The 26,480-nt window shown below is 39.6% G+C and overlaps 1 protein-coding gene across 1 annotated transcript in view; it reads left to right on the plus strand.

Moving 5' to 3' along the window:
* RPS6KC1 (ribosomal protein S6 kinase C1) overlaps positions 1-26,480 on the plus strand; it is an 85,123-nt gene that overhangs the window by 15,368 nt on the left and 43,275 nt on the right. The window contains exons 4-8 of the mRNA XM_079299037.1: positions 1,255-1,370; positions 3,424-3,517; positions 7,150-7,209; positions 8,034-8,396; positions 22,211-22,329. Of these exons, the coding sequence (XP_079155163.1) occupies positions 1,255-1,370; positions 3,424-3,517; positions 7,150-7,209; positions 8,034-8,396; positions 22,211-22,329 (752 nt within the window). The remainder of the gene's footprint in view (positions 1-1,254; positions 1,371-3,423; positions 3,518-7,149; positions 7,210-8,033; positions 8,397-22,210; positions 22,330-26,480) is intronic.

The following is a 26,480-nucleotide window of genomic DNA, read 5'->3' on the forward strand; positions in this document are numbered from 1 at the left end:
CCCAAAAGCTTTGTTTGCGATCTTGTGAGTATGTATGTGTCTTTTTAGTTTTATTTTCTTTTTTCTGATACCGCATGGGCAGGAGCTATTTACTTGAAGAATTTCTGGAAAGAATCCTGCTTTGATACTTTCTTCTGGGATTATTTTTTTGCTTGCTTTAAGTATAAATGAATTTTGCTTTTGTATTCAATGTTTCTTTTGTCCTCTTCAAAGGTTAATGCCACAGAGCTGTCACAGGTGGTTCTTATTTTTCTGGTCATGCTGTTATAGCAGTACTGTTTCTTGAACTTGTCTTCCCAGTCCTTTTTTCCCCTCTGTATAGCTGTTGCAATATCTGTTCTATTCTCCTCCAATTATTACTGTTAACCTCTGCCCTTTTTCTTTTGTAAACTTGTAACTATTTCAACAACAAAGTGATGTTGATATAAAAAGCTAAAATAAGTTGCGTGCAATTGTGAAGGATGTGAATTTAAGGTAGCAATCCAAGGTTTTTCTCCTGAGAAGCAAATCTCTTCAGGTGAACTGTGGGATTGTTTTTTAAGTATGTTTTTTCTAATTGGAATGTTTTGGGTGCTGAGTAGAGAAAAAGGAAGGTTCATACATTTTAGTAAATGAGCTGCTTCCCAGCTCTGTTCACCTCTTGAATCCAGAAGGAGATGAGACCCTGTCTGCATGGAGCTACTTCAGAGGAAAGCTTCAGTGCCTGGTAGCAGGGCTTCACCATCTCCCCTACACTTTGTCTCCTCCATAAATGGCACCTTGGAATTGAAGATCTGTTTGGGGGCTTTTAGCAATACTTTGTTTACTGCCCGCTCGTATTGTGCGTTGTTCTTGAGAATACGTGAAGATTGCTCAGCTCCTTACAGGATTTGGGCCGTAATCAAGGCTGACACTGACTGGCATATTGTCAAATTGTGCATGTATCATTTATTGTCAGATAACACTGGACATCCGTTAGTGTCTCTTGGCTAATCAAGAGTGTTGCCTCACATATTCTTGCGATGAGAGGGCGAAGGATCCTTGTCGTAGCTGCCAGCTTTCATCATCCGAGCGGATCGCAGAAGACGGGACTCTAGGGACAATTGAGAATAGGAAGTTTGAAGATTTGCTGTGTTCTCCTGAAGCCTTGGAGTGACTTTTATAGACTCAGGGCATTGTCTCCAGAAGGTTGCTTTTGTCTTGTTTGTTTTCTTTCGTTTTGCAAAATAAATGTGTAGTAATTTCTAAGACTGTCAATCTATGTGTCTGTTCCAGGGCGATTTGATGAAACCGTGATTGAAGAAAGAAGGCAATGTGCTGAAGATCTCTTGCAGTTTTCTGCCAATATCCCTGCTCTCTATAACAGCAAACAACTGGAAGAGTTTTTTAAGGTTGGTTAGTACTTGCAGGAGTATTTGCTTCTTACCAACATGACTGAAGTTTAATACTGATTCTGCTTTGCTTTATAAACCATGGTCTGACATGCTTTGTGGAGGGACTGGGACTTTTCCGTTCACTCTGGAAATGTGGCTTTCAAAAAACCCCATGCCACACCTCTACAAGGTGGAAAGTTTTACAGGAACTTCAGGTGAAGGGATTTGATTTTTTTTTTTTTTTTTTAATTGAATGATAGCAAAACTTATGATGGTAAATTCCAGTGGGAAGTAATAAAAACATTATCACTGTTCCTGTATTTTCAGTAGGTGTTTATACTTTCAAACCAAAGGAGTGAAGACTGTTTACACTGTTTCCTTATGGTCTTTTGTGGACTCAGGTCCACGGCAGCAAATTTGGCATGTAACTACTCCAATGTGCTGCTTGTACAGCAGTGTTGTGAGAACCAGTCTCCATAACAAGTTTTAGGATAGTACATTGACATGAACTTCATTTTTATTACAGCTGAAGCAGTTTCTTGTCAGTAGTTCCTTCAAACCTCTTTATTTTCAGTAGCATAGTCTGATGTTCTGCAAATTCATAAGCATAAATTTACATGTGCCCATGACAGTAACTCTCTGGAATTAAGGAAATGTGCATCTGGCTGAGATTGGACTTAAGCATTAATAACATTAATAATGCTTAATAATTAATGCTTAAATAAATTACTGCATATTAAATTAATAACATTAATGCTTAACATTAATATGTTTAGTATATTTCAATTACATATATGTGTGTGTGTATATATATTTATATTCAAGAGCAACATTTTGTCAAAGCTTAAAATTCTTCACTTGTTTTCTGGATGAAGTTATTGCAGTGTTCTTTACTTAAAGAAAATTTTCGATAAGCTTTGGTGTCAATAAAGGAGTGGGAGTCTGAGTTATACTATTTTATTATTTGGTTTATTTGCTTTTGCATTTTTTCAGTTCTTTGGAAATACTTCAGTGGTTTTTGGGTACTTTTTCAGACATCTCTTTCCTTTCTTTGCTTAAAAAAGGGAAGTTTTAGCCTCCCAATGGATGTTTTCTAGCTTTTCAGTGAAATGAATAAAACTAGAAAACCAATGTTTTTTTAGGACAAACTGTCTTCAAGGGGGAAGGGTTATGCAAATGCAGTAATTTAGGCTCATTTGTTAGCTGATGTGGTGTCATGCTTTCCTATGAGAGAGCCTTAGGTTTGGTCTGTCACCAGCTCAGCCTGTGTGCTTTTAGCTCTGCCCATGGGTGGTTTTGTTCCTTTTCAGATTTTTGTGCAAAGATCCGTGGAGAGAGAGAGCCTTGGACAATGAATTCTTAGAAACATCTGAGGGGAGTGTTCTCTGCATCTATGTGTTATAAACTCCAGAGGAATGAGCTGGCTTGTGTGAAAATGTGCTGGGTTGGTTCAAGACAGATTAGCAATGCCTGTTTGTAACACAGCCTTGAAAATAGTGCCATATAATACATAATATTTTCTGTTAAAGTGACGTGGAAAATGTGCACCTGGGATGTGAAAAAGAAAGCCAAAAATATTTAGGTGGTTTCTAGTGCTATTGCTTCTCTTTGCTTTGATTCCTTTCAGGCTTGGAGAGGAATGTCCTCCTTGTATCTTTAAGTCCCAACTATGACTGAACTCAAGATAGTGAGTCCTGAGTGGGACATTATTCTGATGGACAAAGAGCCCTGTGCTTGGGAGCACCACTGAAACACAGACCATATGTGACACGAGAGATTAAGGGCATTATTATTCTCCCCCTGTTAGGTTTGGGTGTGCAGGTCTGTGTAGTTCAAAATTCTGAAGCTGCAGGAGGCTAAGTATTTAGATCTCTAGTCAGTCTGTGGCAACCAAACATGGCTTAACCCAAAGTCCTTGTTTAATTTTGCAGGCTTATATGGTTTAATTCAATTCATTAAAGTAATGGAGCACTCACTGATTAGAAACTATCATTTTGGCTATCACTTCTATACAATGAGAATTTCCATAGAGAACAGCAGCTGAGTAATTCCTTTCCCTCTTTCTTTTCAGGGTGGAGAGGTGCATGATGGCTCTGAATTGATTGGTCCTGCTGAGCCTCTGTCTGACTCTCTGACTGACAACCTGTCTGACTGCAGCTCTGAAGGTTTGCTTTCTCTTCCCACATAACCTCATGATCTGTTTTAAAGCAGCTCATAAATGACAAGTGACACATTTCTTCATGGAGCATTGGCCTCCTTTCTGTTGCTTGTTATGGCAAAAATTCTGAGCTGGGACTGGTAAGAGAGAAATTGGGCTCAGCAGAGCTGTCTGCACTTCTGGAAGTTTTGTTCTAAAGGTGTACCTGTTGACTTGGATGCCACATGTAGAATAATTTTAGTGGCACTCACTAAATAATAGTGTAGCTGTAAGGAAGGGTCAGTCAGCACAAATAAATACTGTACTTGAGTTTGCCTGCCTCTTGACTGAGTCAGCTTAAGCATTTCTGTGTACCATGAAATCTTTTAGATGTTTATGTATTTGAGTTGTGCTTGGTCCTTGTGATTTCTACGAAATTCTTCTGCAACTGTCTAAGAAGTTTTTCTTTGGAATTGCTTAGCACTCATGTATAAATCCACATTATTATATGAACACATATTAAGATTATTTAGGAGGGGATCTGATCTTTCTGGCATAGAATTTGCTTTGATAGAACAATCCTTGCGTAACAAAAAATAGATTTTATTTCTAACAGTGGTTGGTTAATTTTTTTTCTTGAGGTTGTAAGACTTTTCACTGGAATCTCTTTATGTCCATAACTTCATGCTTAGTTGTACAATATATTCTACATAGGAAGTGAGCTTTGCCTTTTATTTTGTAGTACTTTCTATTATGTTAATGAATTAATATCCCCACAATATTTTGTTCTGTGAAGGGAAAGGTATAGAAGTTATTGTTGTTTATATAAATATATATATAAAACATTATATGTTTATATTTAATTGTTTAGTTGAAGAGGGCTGTTATGATAAATAGCACTAGCTAGTTTTAAAAGGTTTTAATGATTTCTGGGAAATTTAACATTCCAGAATCTGACAATGCACTCACTTTACACTGTGCCCTATAAAATAAAAGAGTGCTTCTAAAAGTGCTTAATGTGAACATTTCTATTCATTATTCACCAGGGCCTCATTTTTAGCAGAAGAAAACCATTTCCTTTATGTCAGATAAAATACTGAAAAGAAAAAAATGCTGTAAAGCAGAATAATTCTTTGATACCCTTGTGAATCGGCTGGAGGGCTTTTACAGGATACTTGGAACAACTATGAGCACAGGAGTTGGAGATGCTGAATGTGAATTTTGTGGAGTTATATTTTTCTAAAACCTATGTGTCTTCCAGCTCATATCTTCTTATGTTTAAAATCATGTTTTGGTGGGGGGGAGGCTATGGACAGAATGAAACATCTGTCTTTAAAACCTCTAGATGGCAGTGGCAATACTTGGCCTTGAGTCTTCTCCCCGAGTCTCCTCACAGCCTCCTGCCTGTATCTGATTGTTCCCAGTCTCATTACAGCAGTTAACTGTGGCTGGTTTACTGTGTTACTTTCTGTAACAGAGGCATCCAAGGGCCTCCTTCAGGGTCTTGTGCTGAGAAGTAGCAAATCCATCCCTTAACAGGTGCTGCTGTTTACTTTTAAGGGTGGGTTGTGTTTTCTCACTTTTAACTGTTCTTTCCAGACAAAGTTCATTTTGCAGAAGGTTAAATTAATGGTGGAAAATGCAAACTGACAGCAGTAGAAATGTTTTTGTACTGAAATAAGCAACAGTTACCTTGCTTGTTAAAAGGATTTTGGCAGTTTAGGTTTCCATAGGAGTCTGCTTTTCAAGAGGCCAGGTTACCCAGTCTTTCCACCAATTTTTGGAAACTGTGTTCACTTTTCAGATACCTGGTGAAATTGCACAAGACAGAGAGAAGTACAGAGATTTGTATTCAATTTCAGCATCATTATTCTCATCTTGTATTCCTGACAGTCACTTTGTCCTCTTCTCTGAGTGAGTGGGATGATGTTCAGATGTCCAATTTTCTCTTCATAAGTGTTTCTGTATCAATTACCTTACCAGATTCTTTAGAGGACTTCATCGGGAAGTAAATTTTTTTTTCATTCTCTTTTTCTCCTCTCTCCTTCTGTTTTAACATGTACATATTATCTTTCCAGAAATAAACCTGTCCACTCGAGGTACTTCCTACCCCATAAGCTGACTGGAAACCTCATGACTGTTGTTGTGTGGTGCCAGCTGCAGGCTCCAAACCTGACCTAAAGAAAAGTTTATTAGCTCAGGCTTTGTGCCATGATAGCTGTGTTCATACAGCTTTTGTCCAGTTGGCTACAAGACAAGAGCAAACGTGGTTTTGTTTGGCCTGCAGGGAAGGGAACTTGAGGCTGTGTGAAATCTGCTGTGTGGATGGGCTCTAGTTCACCTCATCTGGATGGCCAGAACACCTTTCCAAAACCCCCAGCTTTTCCATTCATGCTTTCTCTCTGCACTCTTCGTCCATCAGTCAGATCTGCTTCCATCACCTGATGGCTCTAAATGGTGTTTAATAAAAGCTCAGTTCTCTACTCCCAAATTTTGCTGCCCCTAAATTGAGCATGTGAATGGCCCATTATTATTATGCTAGTTAATGAATCCTCTGTCTTCCTCCAACTTTCCTGTTGTGAGTTTTCCTTCTTTCTTGTAGGATTGGGGGCTACACAGGCAGTTTTCTTCTCTGCCTGAATGCTTCACTTTATGTCCCTTCTATGAGAACATCAGGAGTGTTGCCTACTGAGCACCCTGTCCCTTCCTTTCAAGTAGTCTAGGTCATAAATATCACTGTCCCTTGCTTTTCAGACAAAGAGTGGCTAGTAATTTGTGCTCCTTCATGTCTTTTTCTTCTCAGTCATGTGAAAGAATTGCTGGCTTTTAGAAAAGCACTGTTTCTACAGTGCCTTCTTACTCCTCTTCCATAATTTGTAAACTCCTATAATTCTACAGCTGCAAAATGTAAAAGAAAGTTCGAGTTAGTTGCCTTTGTGTCAGCTTTGTGCTGCTGCCACATACTTTTTGAAAATAAGTCAGAAGGTGTTACCTGGAAATGTGGTTAAACTCTTCACTCTGACAATAATATAGGAGAAAACAGACACCAGGTTTTAGCTCAGAATTTACTTTCACTGTGCATGCAAACAGCTAAATGTCTTGACCATGTTGCCTGTTTTATTGCCTCAGTGGGTACATGTGCCAAGGTGATAAAACAAACTGCTACTTGATATCCAGGTGGCACTGCCAAATTTGTGGCTTGCTCCATATGTCTCATGCAGGTACTATTCTGGAATGGCATTTTTGAGACTGAAAGCTGGCTTCTTTTTTTTTTTTTTTTTTTTCCCTTGGTGTGTAGGTCCCAGCTTTGAAAACTTTTCTTGTTTAAGTCTCCTTAGTCATAAATCATCAGAGCAGGAAGAGATAGGGACTGTAGTCTTGCTGCTGTTGAAATGAGGTGGAGTGTGAGGTATGAATAATCTCCTATCCAAGCAAGGACCCGTGTTTTGTTTTTAAATATTGGAAGCAGTGAGAAATGGCAAACTTTACACCTAATTCTACCTGTTTGTTAACAAATCTCTAATAGCCAGTCAAAGACCAGTTTCATGTTATATACTTTTACCTGTAGGAGGGTCATGCTTTTTCATTCTGATGGCAAGGGATCTTGTAATCTGTTATATGCATGGATGTCAGAAACTTTTTTGTCCTTCTCCTTTTCAGTTCGAAAGGATTTAAGTGGGCTTGATGACGTGACACTTACAAGCCAATCAGAATGTGGAGGTGAGATCTAGAAGTTGGTTCCATTACGTTTGTGGAAATTAAATTATTAGAAAATCATAATTGAGTGACAGCCTTTGGTGGATGATAATCCTTATGGAATGAAATGGTATATATGTAAAATACCTTTGTTGCTGTTTATTCCCAAATAACCATGAAAAGTTCCTGTAGTTTAGTCACTGAAGGTCAGCTTGCAGTAAGGGTATAGTGACTTATGGCAATGTAAAATAAAATGTGTTAGCTCAGTTTGAGTGACAAAAGAGGTGTCAAGTAACTTTTTTACCACTGTTAGCAATGAGGGAAGACGATGCATGTTACATGTGAGCAGAGTGCTGCGTGATGCATAAGCTGACAGTAACTCTATGTTAATTCAAGTCCTAATTTACAGTTTTGAGGATGCTTCCTCTTACAGATTTTAAACAGTGCGTTGGGATATCTTGCAACAATAATTTGACTCCTCCTGTTTGATTTTTTTAATAGCGGTCACATAGGTTTAGTTTTTTAATTTCCTGGAGCCCAATGGGGAGCTGCTTTTGAAGTTTAGTTGGGTGTTAGATGTTGGTCTCTTCATTCCCAGTACTGAAATGAAGACTGTTCTGCAGAGTTTGTAGTTCATTTTTTTATATTTTAAAATAAACATATTTAAAAAATACGTTTCTATAGGTACTAACATGTTTTTGAGACTACATTGCAATCAGGGACTTTCTGTGGGCATTCTGAGGAAACTGCATAAGTGAAGAGCTAAATCTTACACTGGGATAAGGAATTTTGAAGACTCCTAAGGTATACGAGCAGTCTAGAGTAATGGATGTCTTTCTGACTTTCAGGCTTCTCCAGTGACAGTGACCTGATCTCTCTGACAGTCGATGTAGATTCTCTTGCTGAGGTAGATGATGGAATGGCATCCAACCAGAGTTCTCCCAGCAGAGCTGCTGGCCTTTGTGTTTCTTCTGAACCTCCAGTCCAAAGCACGCTGGCATCTGAGCAGGAGTGGAGCAAACCCGAAGGAGAAAAGGAAAGCCATGGTTTGTTTACTGGAAGCTTGAAATCCAAGCCAGGAAAACAAGATTACTTGGAGAAAGCAGGCGAGTTAATAAAACTGGCCTTGAAGAAGGAGGAGGAGGAAGATTATGAAGCTGCCTTAAGCTTTTATAGAAAGGGGGTTGATCTGCTTCTGGAAGGTGTTCAAGGTATGGATCTTCTCATGATGTTTGTTTTCTCCTTGGTGTGTTTATGGCATTTCCTTGGTTAACATCAGCTTATTGTGTTGCAAATAAGTGATCTGAGATACAGAATTACATGTGCTTTCATGTACTTGATAGCTGTGTGCAGGAGAGAAACTTTTCTCTCTAAGACTGAATGATAATTTTGGTTCTCATCTTCCAAGTGCCCAATATCTCCTCTGTTAAAATTGTAGCACAACCTTCAACTTGCAGGTAAGTAGCAAAGTGCTCCACTTTTGCCTCTTTCCTTTTTATGGCCTAGCCATTAATTAATATGTGGCACTTGCAGCACTGTTGAAACATTATTTAATTTACATGGTTAAGTGAGGATTAATTATCCCCATTTTACGCATGGGGAGAGGCAGGCTCAGGTTAACTTCCTAATCACAACAGGATTAGAACTGCTCTTGTCTCACAGCCTCTTGCTTATTCCACTATTCTCCTTTTCTAGCTAAAGGATGCATAGAAACTTACATGCTTGCATTGCTAGAGGAGAATGAGGTTTTTTTCCTTTTCAAAAGACTTTGGTCTGTCAATATATATCTACAAAAGCTGTTGTTAATAGACTGGATGCTACTACATGCAAATTTCTGCCTCCTTGCACCTTCTCAGTAAGGGAGAAAAGTTTTTCCTTTTTCTAGCTCTTGAGGATCTCGAGTGATAACCTCATATAATTTACATTTTGTTCAACAGTGGCTTAAAACTATAAAGTACAGGGAAAGATTTGTTCTTTCCTGGAGTGAATTCAGGGTTTGTGTATTGTGCTTCTGTCCCACACTGATCAAATGAGTGAGATTAGAATTGTGCCTTTGTTTGACAGTGTAGAGCACAGGTGCATTCTGCTGCTCCAGATCTGGACTTAGACATGAATGTACCAAACACACACAAGCAAGAAGCCTTTGCTGCATCCCAGTGGGATGCACAGCGGTGATCCAGATCTTCTGAGCAGTTCTAGCAATGGAAGTTACCTGCTGAATTGATTTAATGGGGCCTGGCAAAAAATAATGGGTAGGTTGCTGATGGTAACTAGAGGTGTGAGACAAGATATGTGCACAGCCTTTGCTTAAAGTGTCTTACAATTTTTGGCAAAAGTGAATCCACCTCTTTTCAAGTGTCAGTGATGTCAGTAGGGTTGCTGCTTTGCTGCTTGTTGTGGCTTTTTAATAGCATCCTACCTTTCCTTGTATGTGCTGTCAAAATGTTTTTCATTCTTAGTGTTGAATATGCTGGCAGTCTTCTGTTGGAGAGCCCAGCTATTTTTTCTTTGCAAGTACACTTTTTCATAGACCTGTGGGCCATTCAGTTGTGATCTTCTGAGGGATATCCTATTTTGTCATAAACACTTCTGTCTGCCAGCCATGATGCAAGGCTGCCATGATGCTGTTTTGAACTGACATTCAAACTTCAAAAGCTTTCTTTATTAAACAATTTCAAACTGTTAGGGCATGAAAACAAGTCAGTCTATTGCACATCAGTTTTGCTGTGGTAATTATTGTGTATACTTGAATTGTGGCAGTGGTTAAACATGTTGGCTTTGAAATTTATGGTAATCCTTAGGGTAATATGTTTGCTTTAAAGTTGTGAAAGACTTTTATTGCATGTAGGTGACTTGCTCATCTCATGCATACGAACTTGTTAAACCAGAGTGGGTTGAACTACTTATGTTTGCCAAAATTTCCTCCAAGGATTTTTTCTTTTTTGCTGTTGACTAGCCACTCTTCCAGCTGCCTCAGATAACTTCTTCTCTCACCCACTTATCCCTGCTTTTCAGGCTGGGAAGAAATTCAAGGAATCTTTAAAGTGATATTCTGACCGATTTTCTTGATGCTTATCAAGTGCAATGAGAATTGCTAATAAATTTTTAGTGATGGTACTTGTGTGGTGTATGTTAGTGTTCCTGATGGATGAAGAAACATGTAACCAGCACTGGCACTTTATTCTTTGCAGTCCCTGACATTGCATCTGTATAGAACACAAGAGGGAGTAATGGGAATGAGATTTTAGGTGGCATCTTATCCCTCGGGATAATTGTACACAGGGTGGTTCCTAGCAGTCAGCCCTTTTTTAATTTCTCTGTGTTACCCTGCATGGCTGTGAAGGAATATTCATTCTCTGCTGGGCATTCACATTAGATTTAGATAGATACAGCTCATTTTGTGTCCCATTCTCTTTGAAGCTTCTGAAAGTTGGCGGAGAGACACTGTTACCCTCTTCATGATGACAGGACTGATCCAAATATCTTCCTAAAAAAGTGCCATCCCATGATCTATGAGGACAATAAAAAACAAAAAAACCCTCAAAACTTTTTAATGTTAGCTGTTTTGTGAAGGTAGCATGTTTAGCATTAATAGGGAACATTTAAAGTATATTGAAGTAAAAAAACTACTAACCTTCTACCTAATCACTTCAGTTATTTAAACACCTCTATTATGTATTTCACACGGATTAAAAAAAGATAATAAAAAGATAAGGATGGAGCAATTATTACAAAACGCTTCTGGTCTTCTGCCACGGATTATTTTGCACCTCTTGAGTGTAAATCAGACTTTGTAAGAGCTGAGAGCGAAGCACAGCGTTCATGGATCCTTACACACCTGTGCAGTGCCGTTGTCTCTGTGCTCAGCCGCTGCAGGACGCGTGGCTTTTTCTCTGGAAAATACAGAATGTGGGAATACAGACTTTGGCCACGAGGTGGCGGCAAGGAAATAGGAATTGCCGCCCGAGACTTGGGATGGAGCGATGGAGACTGGGGGAAGGAATGCCACCCATCCTCTGTGCTTGGGGTTTGGATTTGAGACAGTCCACTTGCTCAGGTGCAGCAGCCCTCTGCGAGCTGCTTGGGTGGGTCTGCTACCATCACCCCTTTGGGCTCAGCACAAGACCTGCTGCTCCAGGCTGCCTTGTCAAAACCATGTACGAGGAAGTTGGATGCTGCAGCTTTACAGACCTGTGCTGCTTAGTTTGGAGTAGGTGGCTTCCCTAAAGGCAGTTGAGCACACTTGTTATGTTCCTGATGACTTTCCAGCTCTCTGAGTTGCTGGCATTAGTGTTGGGCAAGACAGGTGCTGTATGTTTGAGAAATGACCATCTTGACTTTGTTTTCAGCTCTCAGATGTACAGTGGTGTTGATTATTCTGGGCAAGGTGCAGATATATTTACTTTGCTAGTCTCTTGCAGAGTTTATACTAAATCCTTTCATGCCCTAGTCGTAGTCCTGCCAAGAAACTCAATTTGTATCTCTTGGGGAATAACTGCTGCTTGTGTGCTTAGAGCCTGGTGTGTACCTTGGACTCTGGGCATCTGCTCCTTATACATGTTTGGCTTACTTTTGCTCCATACATGTCTTTAATGTTAACCAGCTGTCAGTGGGAAGAAGAATGAAATCTTGGACTTGCAGTGTAACTCTTGAGCTGCACCTTTTGTGCCTTCCTGTTTCATTGCCTTGCTTGCAGTGACAGGGAGTAGCTGCCATAATTTCCTTTTTCTTCTGTACCAATGTACCAATTCTGCTGCTCCTCCTGTCTTTTCTGGGCATTGCTGCATGCAGAGTTTGGAAGCTTTTGGAAGACAGGTTTGTAAGTGTTGTATAGGATGGTTCAACAATTCTCTAGGAGGTGGAACCTTCTAGAATTCAAGGTTTTCTTCCTTTTTAAGCATACTGAGTATGCTAAGTGATAGAAACTTGGCTCACAATTATAGCTGTTCCTTTGTTTTGTTAGCATGTCAGAGCACTTTGAGGTCAGTGCATTGCTTCAGGCCTAGTGATGGAAAAAATGCACTAATCAATAGCAAGCCACCAACTTCTAGCTGGAAGTTAACTCTGTTTTATGCAAAGTAGTGCATCCTCTGACTTTGGTATAGGGCACAGTTTATGTTAGGAACAAGCAGATCACGAGGCTGAAATAATGGAGAGATTGTTTTGTAATAAAGAAGGGAGTTCTGTTTGTATAAACTGCTCCTCTTTTTACACCTGCAGCCATTCTGTAGTTATATCCATTATGGATTGGGGTAGTCTGAGGCATGTGATAAAAAGAGTTAACACTGCTGCTTACTGCTGTGTTTCAATAACTTCAGGCATGTGAAAAAGCAAGAATGCTGCACAACATGGCCAGCCTAATTCATGTAGAAAAGTACAGGATCTCTTCCATGTGTTTTAGAAACCAATTGTGTTCATTGCTGGTCTGTCCATGTTGCAGGTTAACATCTGCAGGGAGTTGATCCATTTACTCTGTTGGACTTCTGGGATGTTTATTTTCACACGTGTAGCAGCTGTGGCTGGGCAGAAATAATATTGATTTAGTTTAGGCAGCATGAACCTTGTTGCATGAAGTATGTGATGCCTCAGGAGTGTCAGCAGGCACAAGCTGTTTTCCAGGTATCTGTTCTGTGTTAGGGATCTACAAGTTCTGAATAAGCTGCTGCTGTCTTTGAAAGAAGGTTGTGAATGTCAGTTTTGCACTGCTCTGTGCTATTTTAATGTTTATCCAGTAAACAGAGCTGGAGCAAAATTTACACAAATTACTGGAACCTTGCTAAAATGACTTTGACTTTTAACCCAGAAATGCATATACAATGAAATGCTGGGAATACTTTGGACAACTAGATGATATTTTTGGATATACTGAAAACAAACCAACTTGTGTCTAATTACTGGGATTATGATGGGCTATGATTTGAACTTGTGATGGAGCCAGGGATGCAAACAGGAGCATGCTTGACAGAATGCCAAGAAGACAGTACTTTGTGAAAAGGGAAACAGCCATGGCGTTCCACCAGCGCATTTCTGGCTTCCTTTGCTTGTTTGTTGAATGGCACTTATGAAGACAGCTTCTGTTACCACACAGTAGCTATTTTGAATTCCTTTCACTTGTGAAGGCCTCTGAGTAGTGCTCCTCATTGATATTAACAGTTTCTGAGCTATCCAGCAGATGTCTGGTTGTGGCAATGTCTTTAAGGAAACAACAGACTTGTTTTTTGAGAAGGTGAATTAGGGTGTGAGCTGATGTCTGCAGGGAAACCCTCAGACAAAGCTGTGCTGGACTCCACAGGGTAAGGTTGGTGATGGGGTGACTGATAGAACTGTAGTTCTCCCCACCCTGATCTTAGGCTCCTGTTTTCCTATGGTATAGGAACAGGTAGGTCCATTTGCTCTTGTAGGTTTATACTTCCACTGAGGCTGAAAGCAGTCAAGGCAAAAACTTCATGGCCTGGTTCCTACCAAAGGAGCTGAAAACCATTTCTGTTTGTTGCTATTGGACTGTCAGGATGCTGTAGAACTGTTTGGGCAGAGCTTTCTGTACAATGATACAAAGTGCTCCCTTTCTCCTAGTGCTTCTTACAACCTTGAAATCACAGCTGCTGCTTCAGAAGAAAAGTGTGTGACAGGACTTGTCTGTTGATAAGCATATGGATTAAGAATGGATGTTGGAAATACTGTGGTTGGTTTTTAAAAAAAAAAGTCATATCTCACCATGCTGCCAGTGATGCTGAAACACGTGCTGGTATGGACTATGAACTGTTCGTTTTTGGAACGTGTTGTCTTCCAAGCCCATTGCAGACCACACAGAGCTCAGAGCAGGAGTGTGCTGTAGGAGCCTTCACTGTGCAGTAGATGCTGGATGGACTACACTGAGTGAGGTCATTCCCTAGGTGAAAGTGCTGGATTTAGACACCTCGTTGTGGCAAAGCAGTAGAATACAGCATGTGCCAGTAAAATATGGTTAATGTATAGAGTTACTGTATAAATGCAGCCAGATTCAACTATGTAAAGCAACACTCAAGGCCAAGTTCCATTTAAACTGCAAGACTTCTCTGCACCAGGAGGCTGATAAAGGTTTAGTACATGCTGCAGAGCTTAGAGCCTTGCAATATGTGAAAGTAAAATATAGCAATATTCAAGCTAGTATGTAGGGTGTGATGCAGAGATGACTCTGAATGTGGTTACTTAGCATGTGGCTGTTAAAAAATTAATAAATATGTGACCAGGTGAGCCTTAGAAATCTCATTTTTCTTCCCTCTTGGATCACAGCTAGCTGCATTGACTTGGTGGTGTTCTGACCTTTCCAAGATTTGAGTCTTTCCTCACAGCAGTTCCTTGCCAGGTTGCTGCCTGTGCCTGGCCTCTTTGACAGACATCTCTTCCAGCCTGCACTGCCTTTTATCTCAGCTGTTGTTAGCCACAACACTTAGCTGCAAAGTGCAGGAATCTTTTTTTGACTGTAGCTGTGTGGGGTTTCTGCCTCTCATCAGGAGACCCAGTAGGGCTGCCACACTCCTTGCTGCGTGCGGGGTAGGCAGGGCAGGCTGATCTAGATTACAGTGCCTGCTGTCTGCAGGTGAGAAATTTGAAATCTCTGGCTGCAGAATTCAATGCCTCAGGCACTGTAGGTGAATTGAGGCAAATTACTAGCTGGAATAGAAAAATTGCATAGATAGGTTTAAGGGCATGATGCTGCATGATAATCAGTGCTCTGATTCTCTCCCAAACAGTTCTTGCATATGCAGCTTCTGTCTATTCACATCTTCCTTTTCTCTGTTCCTGTCCTCTCTCCCTCTTAACTCTTCCAGTATTGTAACATTGCCTCTTTAGCTTCAGAGCTGTGTAGAAGGACTAGAATAGGTTTGATCTCTACAAGGCCTGCCACTGGCTCTTCTGTTTTAGAGATTTTTGTGATTGCTTGGGGAAAAATACCATTTCCCATAGTAGTATATAAAAATACATATGAATTGCATTTAATGCATAAATATGAGTAGTATTAGACTGTCAGAATTTATGAATCTCATGATTGGGTTTTTTAACCTGCCTTTTCCTTTTATTTTTCCCCTGCAGTACTTTACTTCAAACTGTTTTTACTTGAAGGGGAAGGTGTCTGTGTGCCTGGGTTCCCTCTGCTCTGAAGCAAGGCATGTTTGTGGATGCTAATTCAAATTTGAACTTGTCCTTTCAGAGAAGAAGGAGGAGTGCTGAGAACTTGGAAATTTCCTCTCTCCTGTGGTGGTGGCCTGCATAACTTCTTTCCTTGCTCTGACTGTCGGTGCTCTTCCCCTGTTCCCACGGTGCTTGTGTTGGAGGACTTGCTGCTGCTGTCACCATTTTGTTCCCTCTTCTGTGCTAGAATGTCACTGCTTGTCCTTCTGTCTTGAGACACTTGCAGGGTTTATTGCCTTCTGAAATAGTTCAACAGAAGAATGTTTAAGAATATTTGTCATATTAAGTCTTATTTTGGTGAAATACCTTACAGTAAGACTACAAGTATTAGCAGATAGATGGGAAATTAAGACTTTCCTCCCTAAAATGCTGGGTGCTGTGACCATGCATTTTATTTTTTTCCAAGTAGTTGTACATGTACATGAAAAGCTACCACCACCTTGTGGATTTAACATGAGAGTTTCTCTAGAAGCAGGTGTTTGTTGGTTAACATTTCTAGCAAGTTACATTTCTTATCTTCAGTGTTATTGACCCCTGCTTTACTGGCCACTCAAACACATTTCACCCACACCATTCTTCTGTGTAGTCTTAACTTTGGCAAATATGCCAACTTTTTTTTTTTTTTTTTCCCTAGAGAGATGTTTACCTAGACATTTACATGACAGGTGTGTAGCCATAGGTTTTCTACAAGATGCAGAACTGTCAACTTCATAGGAAATGTAGATGTCTAAGGGTCTCAGGCAACCTGCAGTGAAGATGATGTATGTAACATATGGACATGATAGTTACCAGCACACTGGAAAGTTGAAAGAAGAATTTGTAGGTGTTCACTCACTGTCATAAATTTGTGCTTTAGTGTGAAAGGTTTGTCTTTTAAGTAGCTTTTCTTCTTGGTTGATAGAGTGTCCTGAATCTTCAGAAAAGCGAGGAAGAATGGTTCAGATAAATATGTTGCATCTTAATAAATTTCAGCTCTCTCAAAATGTTAAGGATCAAAAAAAGGAGGAAAAAAGATCACTTCAAGCTGTTTTATCATAATGGGCTTAACCTTTGTATTATTTTAAAATATTTACAGGTTTTTTTTCAGCTGCAGAATTTGATCAGCACCTCAAAGGAACTCGCCGTTAATACAATGTAAAGCGTACTAGAGCTGATGAGGTAGTGGTCTTATTTCACAATTCCAAACCCCCCACCTGCTGCTCAAATCTATAGCTCTTTCCTTGATGCTGCAGTATCTGTCTACCCCAGCACCTGCCACATTTCACTTAAGTAATTGTTTGAAAATTAAAGGTTACCCACCCTCCTGTGAAAGTTGGTAGAGACTCGTTCCAAAATCAGCAGCTTTTCCCCTTCCTGAAATAAATTTGGGGGTTATAAAACAGTGTCCAAAGTCATCACAAACCTGTGCTGGATTATGAGTCGCATTGTCACTTATGCTGTGCCTGAGCTTTTGTTTGGCTAATATGGACAAAGGAGTCTGCTTCACATGATGTAAGAAGTGTTTGCCCTAAGAAGAACAGAGGTCCTCTTGAACCAATTAGGCAAAAATAACAGCTGGGCTACCCACTAATAAGGAAGGTGCTGCTAAACCTCTTTTCATTGTGAGAAGAAATAAATCTTTTAAGGCTTACTCCCTTGCATTTTTATAGAGAGCAATTCTTTGAAAAATTCAGCAATCCAGCTGGGTGATATGTGCAGGAAGACTGTGAAGAAGATAAAGAAACTTTTAAAAATAAAAAATGGTATTATAGCTGTTAGATTTGGCAATTATAAATGTTTCATTGAAGATTTCAGTATTTAGAGAAAGTTTTAGTGTTTGAATTGTTAAGAACGTGGAGTTTGGGGCTGGCACAACAGGCAGTCTCGCACAAGTTCCTTGTAGCTTGTTCTGCAAGAGGATATTCCTTCCTGGAGCAAATCTCCTCTGATATCTTCTTTAAAGCAAGGCAGCCCACATATATTTTTAGTAAGTCTGAGAGAAAAGCAGGAAGAGGAGGTTGCAGAGGATTGGGACAGGTAGTGCTAATTTTATGGCCTTACTTTTTCTGTGAAAATATCCCTGTCCTGGCCAAGCACCTACTTAGGTAGGGAGTGCACCTCTGTTGCCCTGACATTAACTCCTGCTGAGGAAAACCTCCTAACACCTCAAGGGGGATGATTCAGACCTGGTCAGGCACAAAGAAAGGAAGGGTTATCTAGAATTCCCAGGTGGGTGCTTCATATCATGATTTACTGATTATTTTGGGGGTTTTTTTGTATGTGTTAGTAGCAAGTGGCAACTAGAGCTATTTTTATCAGCCAGAGAGAAACAGATCTTCACCATGACTTCATTCTCCAAGGATCCAGGATGGTTACACACCAGAGCAAGTTTGAGAGCACTTCTGTGTTCTCTTTGTAGTATCCCAGATTATTTGAGGAATAAGGACAGATTTTTGCCTGTGGTCTTTACTGACAAAATTTTTTTTTATTTCTCTGAGTTTGTTGAATATGGCCCCCTTTCAATAGCTTTTTGCTGTTCCTGCTAAGCATAAATAATTTTCCTCTATTATAGATCAGATTTGATGTGTGAGTAAGCAGTTAACTGAGCTGAACACTTCAGCATTGAGTTACACCTTTGAGAGACCAGCTATCTTCTTCTGAGGTACTGTGAAGTGTGAGTGAAGACTCTGAGCAGAAGACAAATAAAAATATTGCTGTTTTTCCAGATGCCACTGCTGTACATTGTGGAAGTGCTGCTGCTTTGTGTTTTTCATTCAAATGGGCAAACAATCAGACGAGTCACGGAAGAACTCAATGGCACAATTATTCTGATATTTGTTTTTTTTCTCTGTCATACCCTCAAAATCATTTGAATGTTGTTAGGAATATCCATCTTTGTAAATATATTGTAGCTGAGCTGTCTTTAGAAATATAAATGAAAGAACAAATTTTAAATCATTGGCTGCTGTCCTGATATCCTGGGTTAGTGTTACTTTGGTCAGCGGGTGGCCTGGTCGGCTTTTCCAAAGCCAATTTTCATTTTAAGATATTTTTATTTCTTTGAAATAGGCAAAGCCTTTGGAAAATGAGGGAGCAGCCTGCTTGTGCTTGTGTGTGTGTGGATGAAGGCTTATATGTGCAACAAAGTAGCTGTAGAGTTTTTATATTCTGTTTGCAGTAATAGTAAACAGAGCATCTAAAATAACCACTTGCACATTGCAACAAACACATCATCATTTGCTTAAAAAGAGTTATAATTACAGTTGACGAAGCATGGACACCATAAAAAATGCATTAGTTTGGCTTGACACATTAATTACCTGTTTTTGCAGATGTTTTTATATATTGTTGTGTGAACAGTTTACAAAATAATTACAGGAAAGTCATATGGAAAATAAACTAAGTGGGTGGTTTCTTGCCTTAATATTTTCATTCATGTGAATCTGTGTGAGGCACAGCTGCTCTGTAGCAAATGCAGAGGGAGAGAGAGGGAGAGAGAGACAGGGAATCTTGAGGGGTTTTTATTCTAAGGTCTCTATGATCAGCCTTGCTGCACTTTTATATCTTGCTTTAGCAGTGTAGTTTTTAAAAGTGTAAAATGACATTGCTGATTTAATCCCAGTGATCAGGAGGGGGGAGAAGCTTTGATCCTGATCAGATGAAACATAAATCTTCTAGTATCTAGGAAAATAAATGAAAAATCAATATTATTTTAAGCAGGATGATCTTTTATGAGCAGTTGTAAAGATTCATCAAAGGCTTCGACACAGTTTAAACATTTCCTGTTTGCTGTCATTTAAAGAAAAATGCCTTTCAAGTTTAAATTGTAATTAGAGGGATAACTCTTTAGATTATTGTAGGCTAACCAAAGGATGGAAATAAGAGCTCAATATGCTCATACAATATTTAAATAAAAACTTCTTAACTAGGAAAAAATGATTATTCCTAATTTATTATTTAAAAAAAAATGCTTTTGAAAGTACACATTTTGCATAACTAAAACCAATATTTCATGGCAAAATGTAACCTTGCATTAGAAAAAATCCATGAAGTCTGAATCACAGCTTTGACATCTGTCAGATACAAGGATTTGTTCTAGTACTGTGTTTTAGTGATTTATTTGGTTTTAAGTGAACAGTTCTATGACCTCGAATTTGGCATAAATGCTAAAGATTATTTTTAGCTTAATGGGGTCTTTATTGTTAGTCTCTGTGTTTGAGGCTTTTAAAGTAGCATTTATTTGTTTATTAAATTTATATCCTGTATTTATTTACAGATTTTAGTGAGATATTGGCTGTTTAAATGGGAATTTGTATTGCAGTAGAATTTTTTACATTTTCTTGGTTAAACTAATGCAAAAAATAAAAAGCCAAAATCCTATTTCCATAAATCTAATTCTCAATCATCCACCTGTTAAAGTATTCAGAGACTGAACTGTTAATGATCTTATCCATAAAAATGATGTGAGAACTTGTTGAATGAATGTTACATTGTGAATCCACACCCTTTTTTATGGCTGAAGATTTTCATGAGGGGAACAGTTTGCAAAGGTTATTTAACAAATTACTTGGGAAGGAAAAATAGGAGGAAAATTGAAATGAATGTTTTGTGAAAGTAGGGAGAACAAAGACAGCTCTAAGGGAACATCCTAGCTGGTTTTGTGTTAATTACTGCAAAATTACTGAAGCATTGGAAAAAAAGCAAGAAACATCCAAACTAAATACACATAACTAACAATTAAGCAGCAAGCTTGACTTTTATGATAGCCTTAGACACTAACCTAGCAGTTTTCTAGCAGCCTGCTTGAAGGCACTGCTGGCTGAAGAGTTTATTGTTGCTGTGCAGATGTCTTGTTTTCCCTGAGCAGCTGCCACTTGTGTGTCTGAGAATGTGGGTGCTCACCAGTGCATGGGCAGAGGAGGAAGCTGGATGGTGCTTTAACACTACCTGCAGAGATGAAAGCAGGAGTTAGTGATGTTTTAGTATGAAAAAAAAAAAAAATACAGTGTATCTATGGTCTTTTGATAATGCCAACTTCAAAGAGTTGAGTGGTTTTTTTTAAATTTTAAATCCTACACGGGAGTAAGACTGGCATTCTTACCAAGGGAAGTTTTTACCAAGATTCCCCTAAGGTCTTTAGAATGAGAGAAATTATTGAGATATTGATAAATATCCATAACATTGTATGCTGAATGTGCACTGAGTTTCTGTCTGTCTCAAACCAAGCTTAGACAAAGGTTTTTGCAGAGCAGCCTTGTGTCTGTATTCAAGGAGGGGACAATCATTTTTCCCCTGTGAAGTGGATGGTAAAATTTACAAGAGATCACTTACCCCAGAACTTGGAGTAGACCCAAAGTGTCTTCTGCTTACTTTTGATGGAGTCTGGGTCTAAGGGTTCTGTGTGTTTGGGTAGTCTCTAGTCACGATATGAAAGGAATGGGAGTCTCTAATTTAAAACAATCCACCTTGACCCCTACCTTTAATTCTATCCTTGAAAATCTCACAATGTCTTACACATTGCCACAATTGCCTCCTGAAAACCTCCCACAGTAATTTCTGAATGCAAGCATTCACACAGTAAGCTCTCTGTCAGAAATTCCATAATAAGCTTACCCTTTTTTATGAGACTTGTTCTTGATAACCCACAATAATCCTTTTTTTTTTTTCTTTTCCTTATCAGTTACAAAGTTTCTGGTTGAACTCCTTCAAGGTTGCACTCGGGTTCCTTTCATGGCCCGGTGATCAGTGTCTTACAAGAGTTGCAGTCTTTGTTAATGTCTGTTATCTGCCGTTGGTTGGGCTTTGTGTGTTTGTGTGTTTAATTTATTGCCTCTGCTGTTCCTTGCCTTGTCTTTCATGTGGAGTAGCTGTTGGGCAGATACCCTTGCAGTTCCTTGCCCTCTTTGAGCATCGGTTTGAGAAGTGCTGCCTTGCACCTGCCAGTGCAGAGCCCATCACAGTCAAGGCTTTGTTTCTGCAAGTCTTGGATGGCCTCACTTAGGGCTGGGAGAGAATGTCAGGGCCATATCAAGTCTGCTGTCCTTCAGTCTTCGTCTGGGACAGTTGTCTCTGTCTTTTTTTCCAGCATAATAATCTCATTTCTCTGTTATAACAATTGTATCTCACAGTCTTTTATCTTTGCTCGGCAGTTGGGTGTTGCCATTGCAGGTTGAGTCTGTTGCAGCAATATATCACTCAGGAGGTGAATGCTTAAACCAAACTGAAAGCTTCAGAGTGAATTCAGAGTTTATGTGGCTCTCACCAAGAGTTTGGGTAGATCAGAAATAATACAATGGTCAATTAGCCATCTGGAAAGTGAAGTACTTGGTGCAAATGCTTATTGCTGTCTTCCCATGTTACCCCAAGGCAAGAGGCAAGGAATGACTGGCATTGAAAAGCTGTGAGCAGGACTTCTTAGTGTCTCCTCAGTTGTCTTCTTGCTTTTAATAGCATTTCTAGACTTCATGTATAATTAGGAGAGTCTATACTGGAAAGCTGAGGAAAAAATAAGTTTGTTGTTTTTGTTGTAAACATCTTATTCTGTCTTTCCTAATTGATTTTTCTTTTAGGAATACAGGGTTTGGATCAGTGGTTTATTTCAGTCCTTACTTATATTACCATAGGAACATATACTAAATCACAGGAATATTAGGCAAGGCTTATAATTTACCTTAGTCTATAGCAAGGCTTAATTTTTTATTTTTGTAGAACTCTGAGATCATAGTACTGGAGTTTTAGAAGATGTGTATCTTTAGGTTTGATTATGAATAACCCAAAGGAAATCAAAAAGGTAGAATCAAAGTAGTCATGTGCTTTGATTATTTAGTACCTCTCTCTTTATAGAAAACATAACTTTTTTTTTTTCTCCATTGAGGTGAATCAAGCCCAACTCGTCGAGAAGCAGTGAAAAGGAAGACTGCAGAGTATCTTATGCGTGCTGAAAAAATTTCCAGTCTCTACCATAAAACCTCTGAAGATGCATCTGTTTCTATGGTAGGCTTTAATTAATTTTTTCTGAATTAGTTTTTTTTTAGAATTTGGTATAATTGAATAGCAAAGCATATTCAAGCTTAAGGTTCAACAGCTGTCTACAATTTCTCTTTTGGGAGGCCCAAGGAGTATTTTGATGTTGTGTTTGTGTTAAGTTGCCATTTTTTCTGATTCTTCATAATGTGACGAGGAGTACTTGGTTTAATACAGGACTGCTTTTCACATGCTTTCCTACTGCTTAGGCTTGATGATACAGACCTTTTTTATCATGCTGAAGTATCTAAAGGTAAAGCAAAAAACCACACTAGAATGCAGCATTTTGACTTTTCCATGAGAATGTTGGTTGGTCCTGTAGGGAGTAGGAAACCTGTTGTTTTCCTTAGCCTAGCACATAGTGATGCATCACAGGTCAAGCACAGGGCAGAGGGGATCAGATTAATTTTCCACAGAACAAGTCCTTAACAGAGCAACAGTTCTTCCTGATCCTTTCAAATATCTCTCTTGGATATGCTTGTGGGATCAGCTCCTTCTTGATTTTTGAGAAGTTTCTTTACTAATTTCTACTTTCATGAGCAGAATATGCTTATCTGTGCTTGTACAAAAGACAAACAAAGCTTGTTCTAAGATACCCTCAATAAATATCTGCCTTGCCCTTCCTTAAGCAGTTCCTTTGGGATTTATCTGTTTCTACTTTAGACTTTTACTGCAGTCATGTTAAACTGTGTTATTGTCAATGACTGCCCTATTGCAGTAAGTATAAAAGCTACAAACTTCCTGACTCTCTAGTATCAAGGGATAACAAAAGGGATAGAAGATTATTGCTTCTTACTTTGCACAGATCTAAAAATGCTTTAAGGAGACAACTGCTGCAAAAATTGGAAGCTTTCTAAAAGCTGTCTACCTAATAAGTAAATGTAAAAAGCAAAGACACTGATTTTTTTAAGGATAGATTTTTTTCATGTTGAGAGCCCACAAGTACAGTTTTGAGGATGTTCCAAATGGGATATATTTTGTGAGGCTTGGAGTCTTGCTGTTGCTATGAACTGTACTTTGAACAATTTAATATTTTGGACAGATACGAACTCCTACTAGGTATTCTTTCTTTGGGTCAAACACCCCTGAAAATGGGGAAGAAGCTATATTGAATGGAATCCTCAGTGTGTTTGGAAACTGAAGAACAAGAGGAAAAAAAATCCACGAACAACCTATTTTTGCCTTTTTATAAGTTTAAAAACTAACTGTGGTTGGGAAGGAGGAAGAAATAGGTTGCATTTTTCTGTGTGAACTTGAGAGGTAAAGTATTTCCTCTTTTATGCTGCACTGAATAAGACACATGCCTTCTTTGCAGATCCAAAGAAAAGCAGATTTAATTGGGATAAGACAAGGAAAAAAAAAGCAGATAGAATAAAAATCCATTCTCCTTCTGTGTTGAAACTCAAAATTGACAAATTATGGCAAATCTTGTTTTGTACAAAGTGTTGCATCTGACTGATTCTCCTGTTTACAAAAAAGGGCCATGCAGCCATGATTTAGCCTTGCTTTTTTCCCCCTAAGTTTGTACATGTACTTTAATGTCATTTATTTGCTTCTCTTCATAATGCATAAATTTTATTTCTATCTTAGAACTTTGGAATTTGCAGATATCAAAGGCAGATGGTGCTTATGGGTCATGATGGTTGTGGTGAGAAGCAGCTTGTCTCTTGTTCATAGCTGAAAGTTACCTGGGAGAATGACTTAACTCCCAAAATTGTTTTGAGTGTAGTGGAAGGTACCAAAAGAACTGTCATGCTCTGTGCTTTTGCTTAATGTCTTAAGAAAAATGAGCAATGTGACTGTTCCCACATGTTGATTGCTGAGCAGACCTGAATTCTTGCATCTTAGTTATGGTTTATTATTTTTACTGCCCAAGATAGTTTATACTGGAGTTTGCCTGAATTATTCCATCCCATATGGACAGTGGTAAGTGCACTGAAAGAACCTGCATCTATATACAGTGTGATTCTTGGGAGATACCAGTGGCAACTTGCAGATAGTTTGTGTCTTTCTCCTAAAGACATTAAATCCATGATGGGCTAGTGCAGTCCCTGTTATGACTGGCAGAGTGCAGTTTTGTTACAGAAAGAATGGTTCAGTGCAGGGAATGCCATGGGCAGGGAGGGTGCTGAGACCACTTGCACCTTGGAGGGAGAGGTCTGGCTAGTAAGTGGGTGTGGGCATTTAAGGCAGAGTGTTCTTGTTCATGATCTGGTGTCACAGGGTAGAGCTGCTTTGTCACCCCTGTTTGCTCTAGGTGGCTTTGTGTCTCCTGCTGTGCCCTTAAAAGGAGCAGTCATGGGCATCAGCATCAGCACCAGGCTGATCTGTCCTTCTTACACATGGAATTTTGCTTCCTTCTCCTCTACATGGCCAGAGAATTGTCGAGCAAGGGAAGGGGTAAGCTCAGAAGTGCAGGTTCAGTTACTGTCCTGCACTTGTCAGCCCATCAAATCTCCCAGAGGTTTGGGATGCCAGCCATGTGCTGAGCCACCTGCAGCAGTCTCGAAAGGCTGTGCCCATTAAATTTGTCCCAATCTGAACATTATGTGAAGGTAAAGCACAGAGGCTGGCTTTTCTCTGGGAGCTCTGGGCAGGAGGAAGTGAGCCATTCTTTCATGGCTGGAAATACCAGACCCTCACCTCTTCCAAGACCAGCTTTCCCTAAAGAGGCAAAAGTCTGGTATTTGAGAGCTGAGAAGGAAAATTGTCTTTGATGTCTTGGAAACCAAATGAAGAACAACTACGTTGTTACTTTTCAGCAGTGTAGCTCTCAAGGATAGCATCCTTAGCAACCACACTGCTGCTTGCAAGTTCAAGTGGTGAAGAGAGGAACACAAGAAGGTGGTGTTTGGAGAATCCTTGGCATTGTTAAAGAAAGGGTTTGGGTAGTGGACTTAAAAGAAATATAGGGAACTGACACAACTGTGACCTTGAGCTGGGAACTCATCTGAGTGTCTTGTAAACATTGAGAAAAGCCTTGCTGTGACCCGTGAGAGTAGGAGCTGTGGAGACAGCTTCTGGAACTTTTAAACAGGCATGTGAACCTTCTGGAAAAACAAGCTGCAGCAAATGCTGTCCTTCTTCCTTTGGTGCAGCACAGCAGCCTCAAGGACCCTCTCTTGGACAAGTGCTGCAGAGCACTGTGGAAGAGCAGCACTGGGTCATTTTGCAGATTCTCAAGCTGCATTTTCTCCTCTAAAATGCCCCTTTAAAAGTAGCATCTCTAGGGAGCCACCTCCAAGCCTGAGTGGGAGCTGCAGCAACAGCCTCTGGATCACACTGGATTGACCATCAAAAAGCTGGAGTCTTGCACAGCTGTCAGCTGCACAGCCCAGTACAGCTGCTTGTACAGGCTTTAACTTTGGTAGGTTTTATAAAGCATATTTTTTCCCTCTTTGAAATTAGTTCTGATTCTACTTATGCCTAACTTCATATATTCAGGTTTTTTTTGCACCATTATGAAAGCTGTTGTCTTTTCAAATGTCAATTATTTTTGATTTTCAAAGCAATTTAGTAACAAGAGGTGCATGCAAGCCTGATGCCCAGACAGAAGAAACAGTCTTTGTGGTTTCCATAATATTTCTTCCTAAAATTCTCATTAAATGTGCATGAAAATTACATGAAGTATAAAGAAAATGCACTGCTGTAGTTCTGTGAGATATACATTTAAAGTAAAATAAGAGATTCAGTCTCAACTGCTAGGATCACATCCAGGGTGTGTCCCAGCTTCAGGAAAGGTGCATTCCCCAGCTGGTGCTCACTGAGGCCTTCTGAAGCACACTGTGGTTCTGTCTGGTTCAGATGCAGGCAGAAATCCAACCTGGTTTTCTCCTGGTGCAGAGAGGAAGGAGCCCAGGGTGTTTGCCAGACCAGGAGGAGCTGGAAGCAGTGTCACACCCATGAGGCAGATAGCAGTGTATCTGCATCAAAACAAGGCATCTCCTTGCTGCAGGTGAAGGTCTGGCTATGCTACAGGTAGACAGGAATTGAAATCATCACTCAGACCTCAGAATGGCAAGGGGAGATTGCATTTTGATGTGCAGATCTGCACTGGTGTTCATGAAAGTTATCTTTTCCTATCCTGAGAATCTGTGATGGCTGATGTCAAAGGTGGCAGC

The sequence above is a fragment of the Erithacus rubecula genome (assembly GCF_903797595.1).
Source record: "Erithacus rubecula genome assembly, chromosome: 2".
In the NCBI taxonomy this organism is placed as follows: domain Eukaryota; kingdom Metazoa; phylum Chordata; class Aves; order Passeriformes; family Muscicapidae; genus Erithacus; species Erithacus rubecula.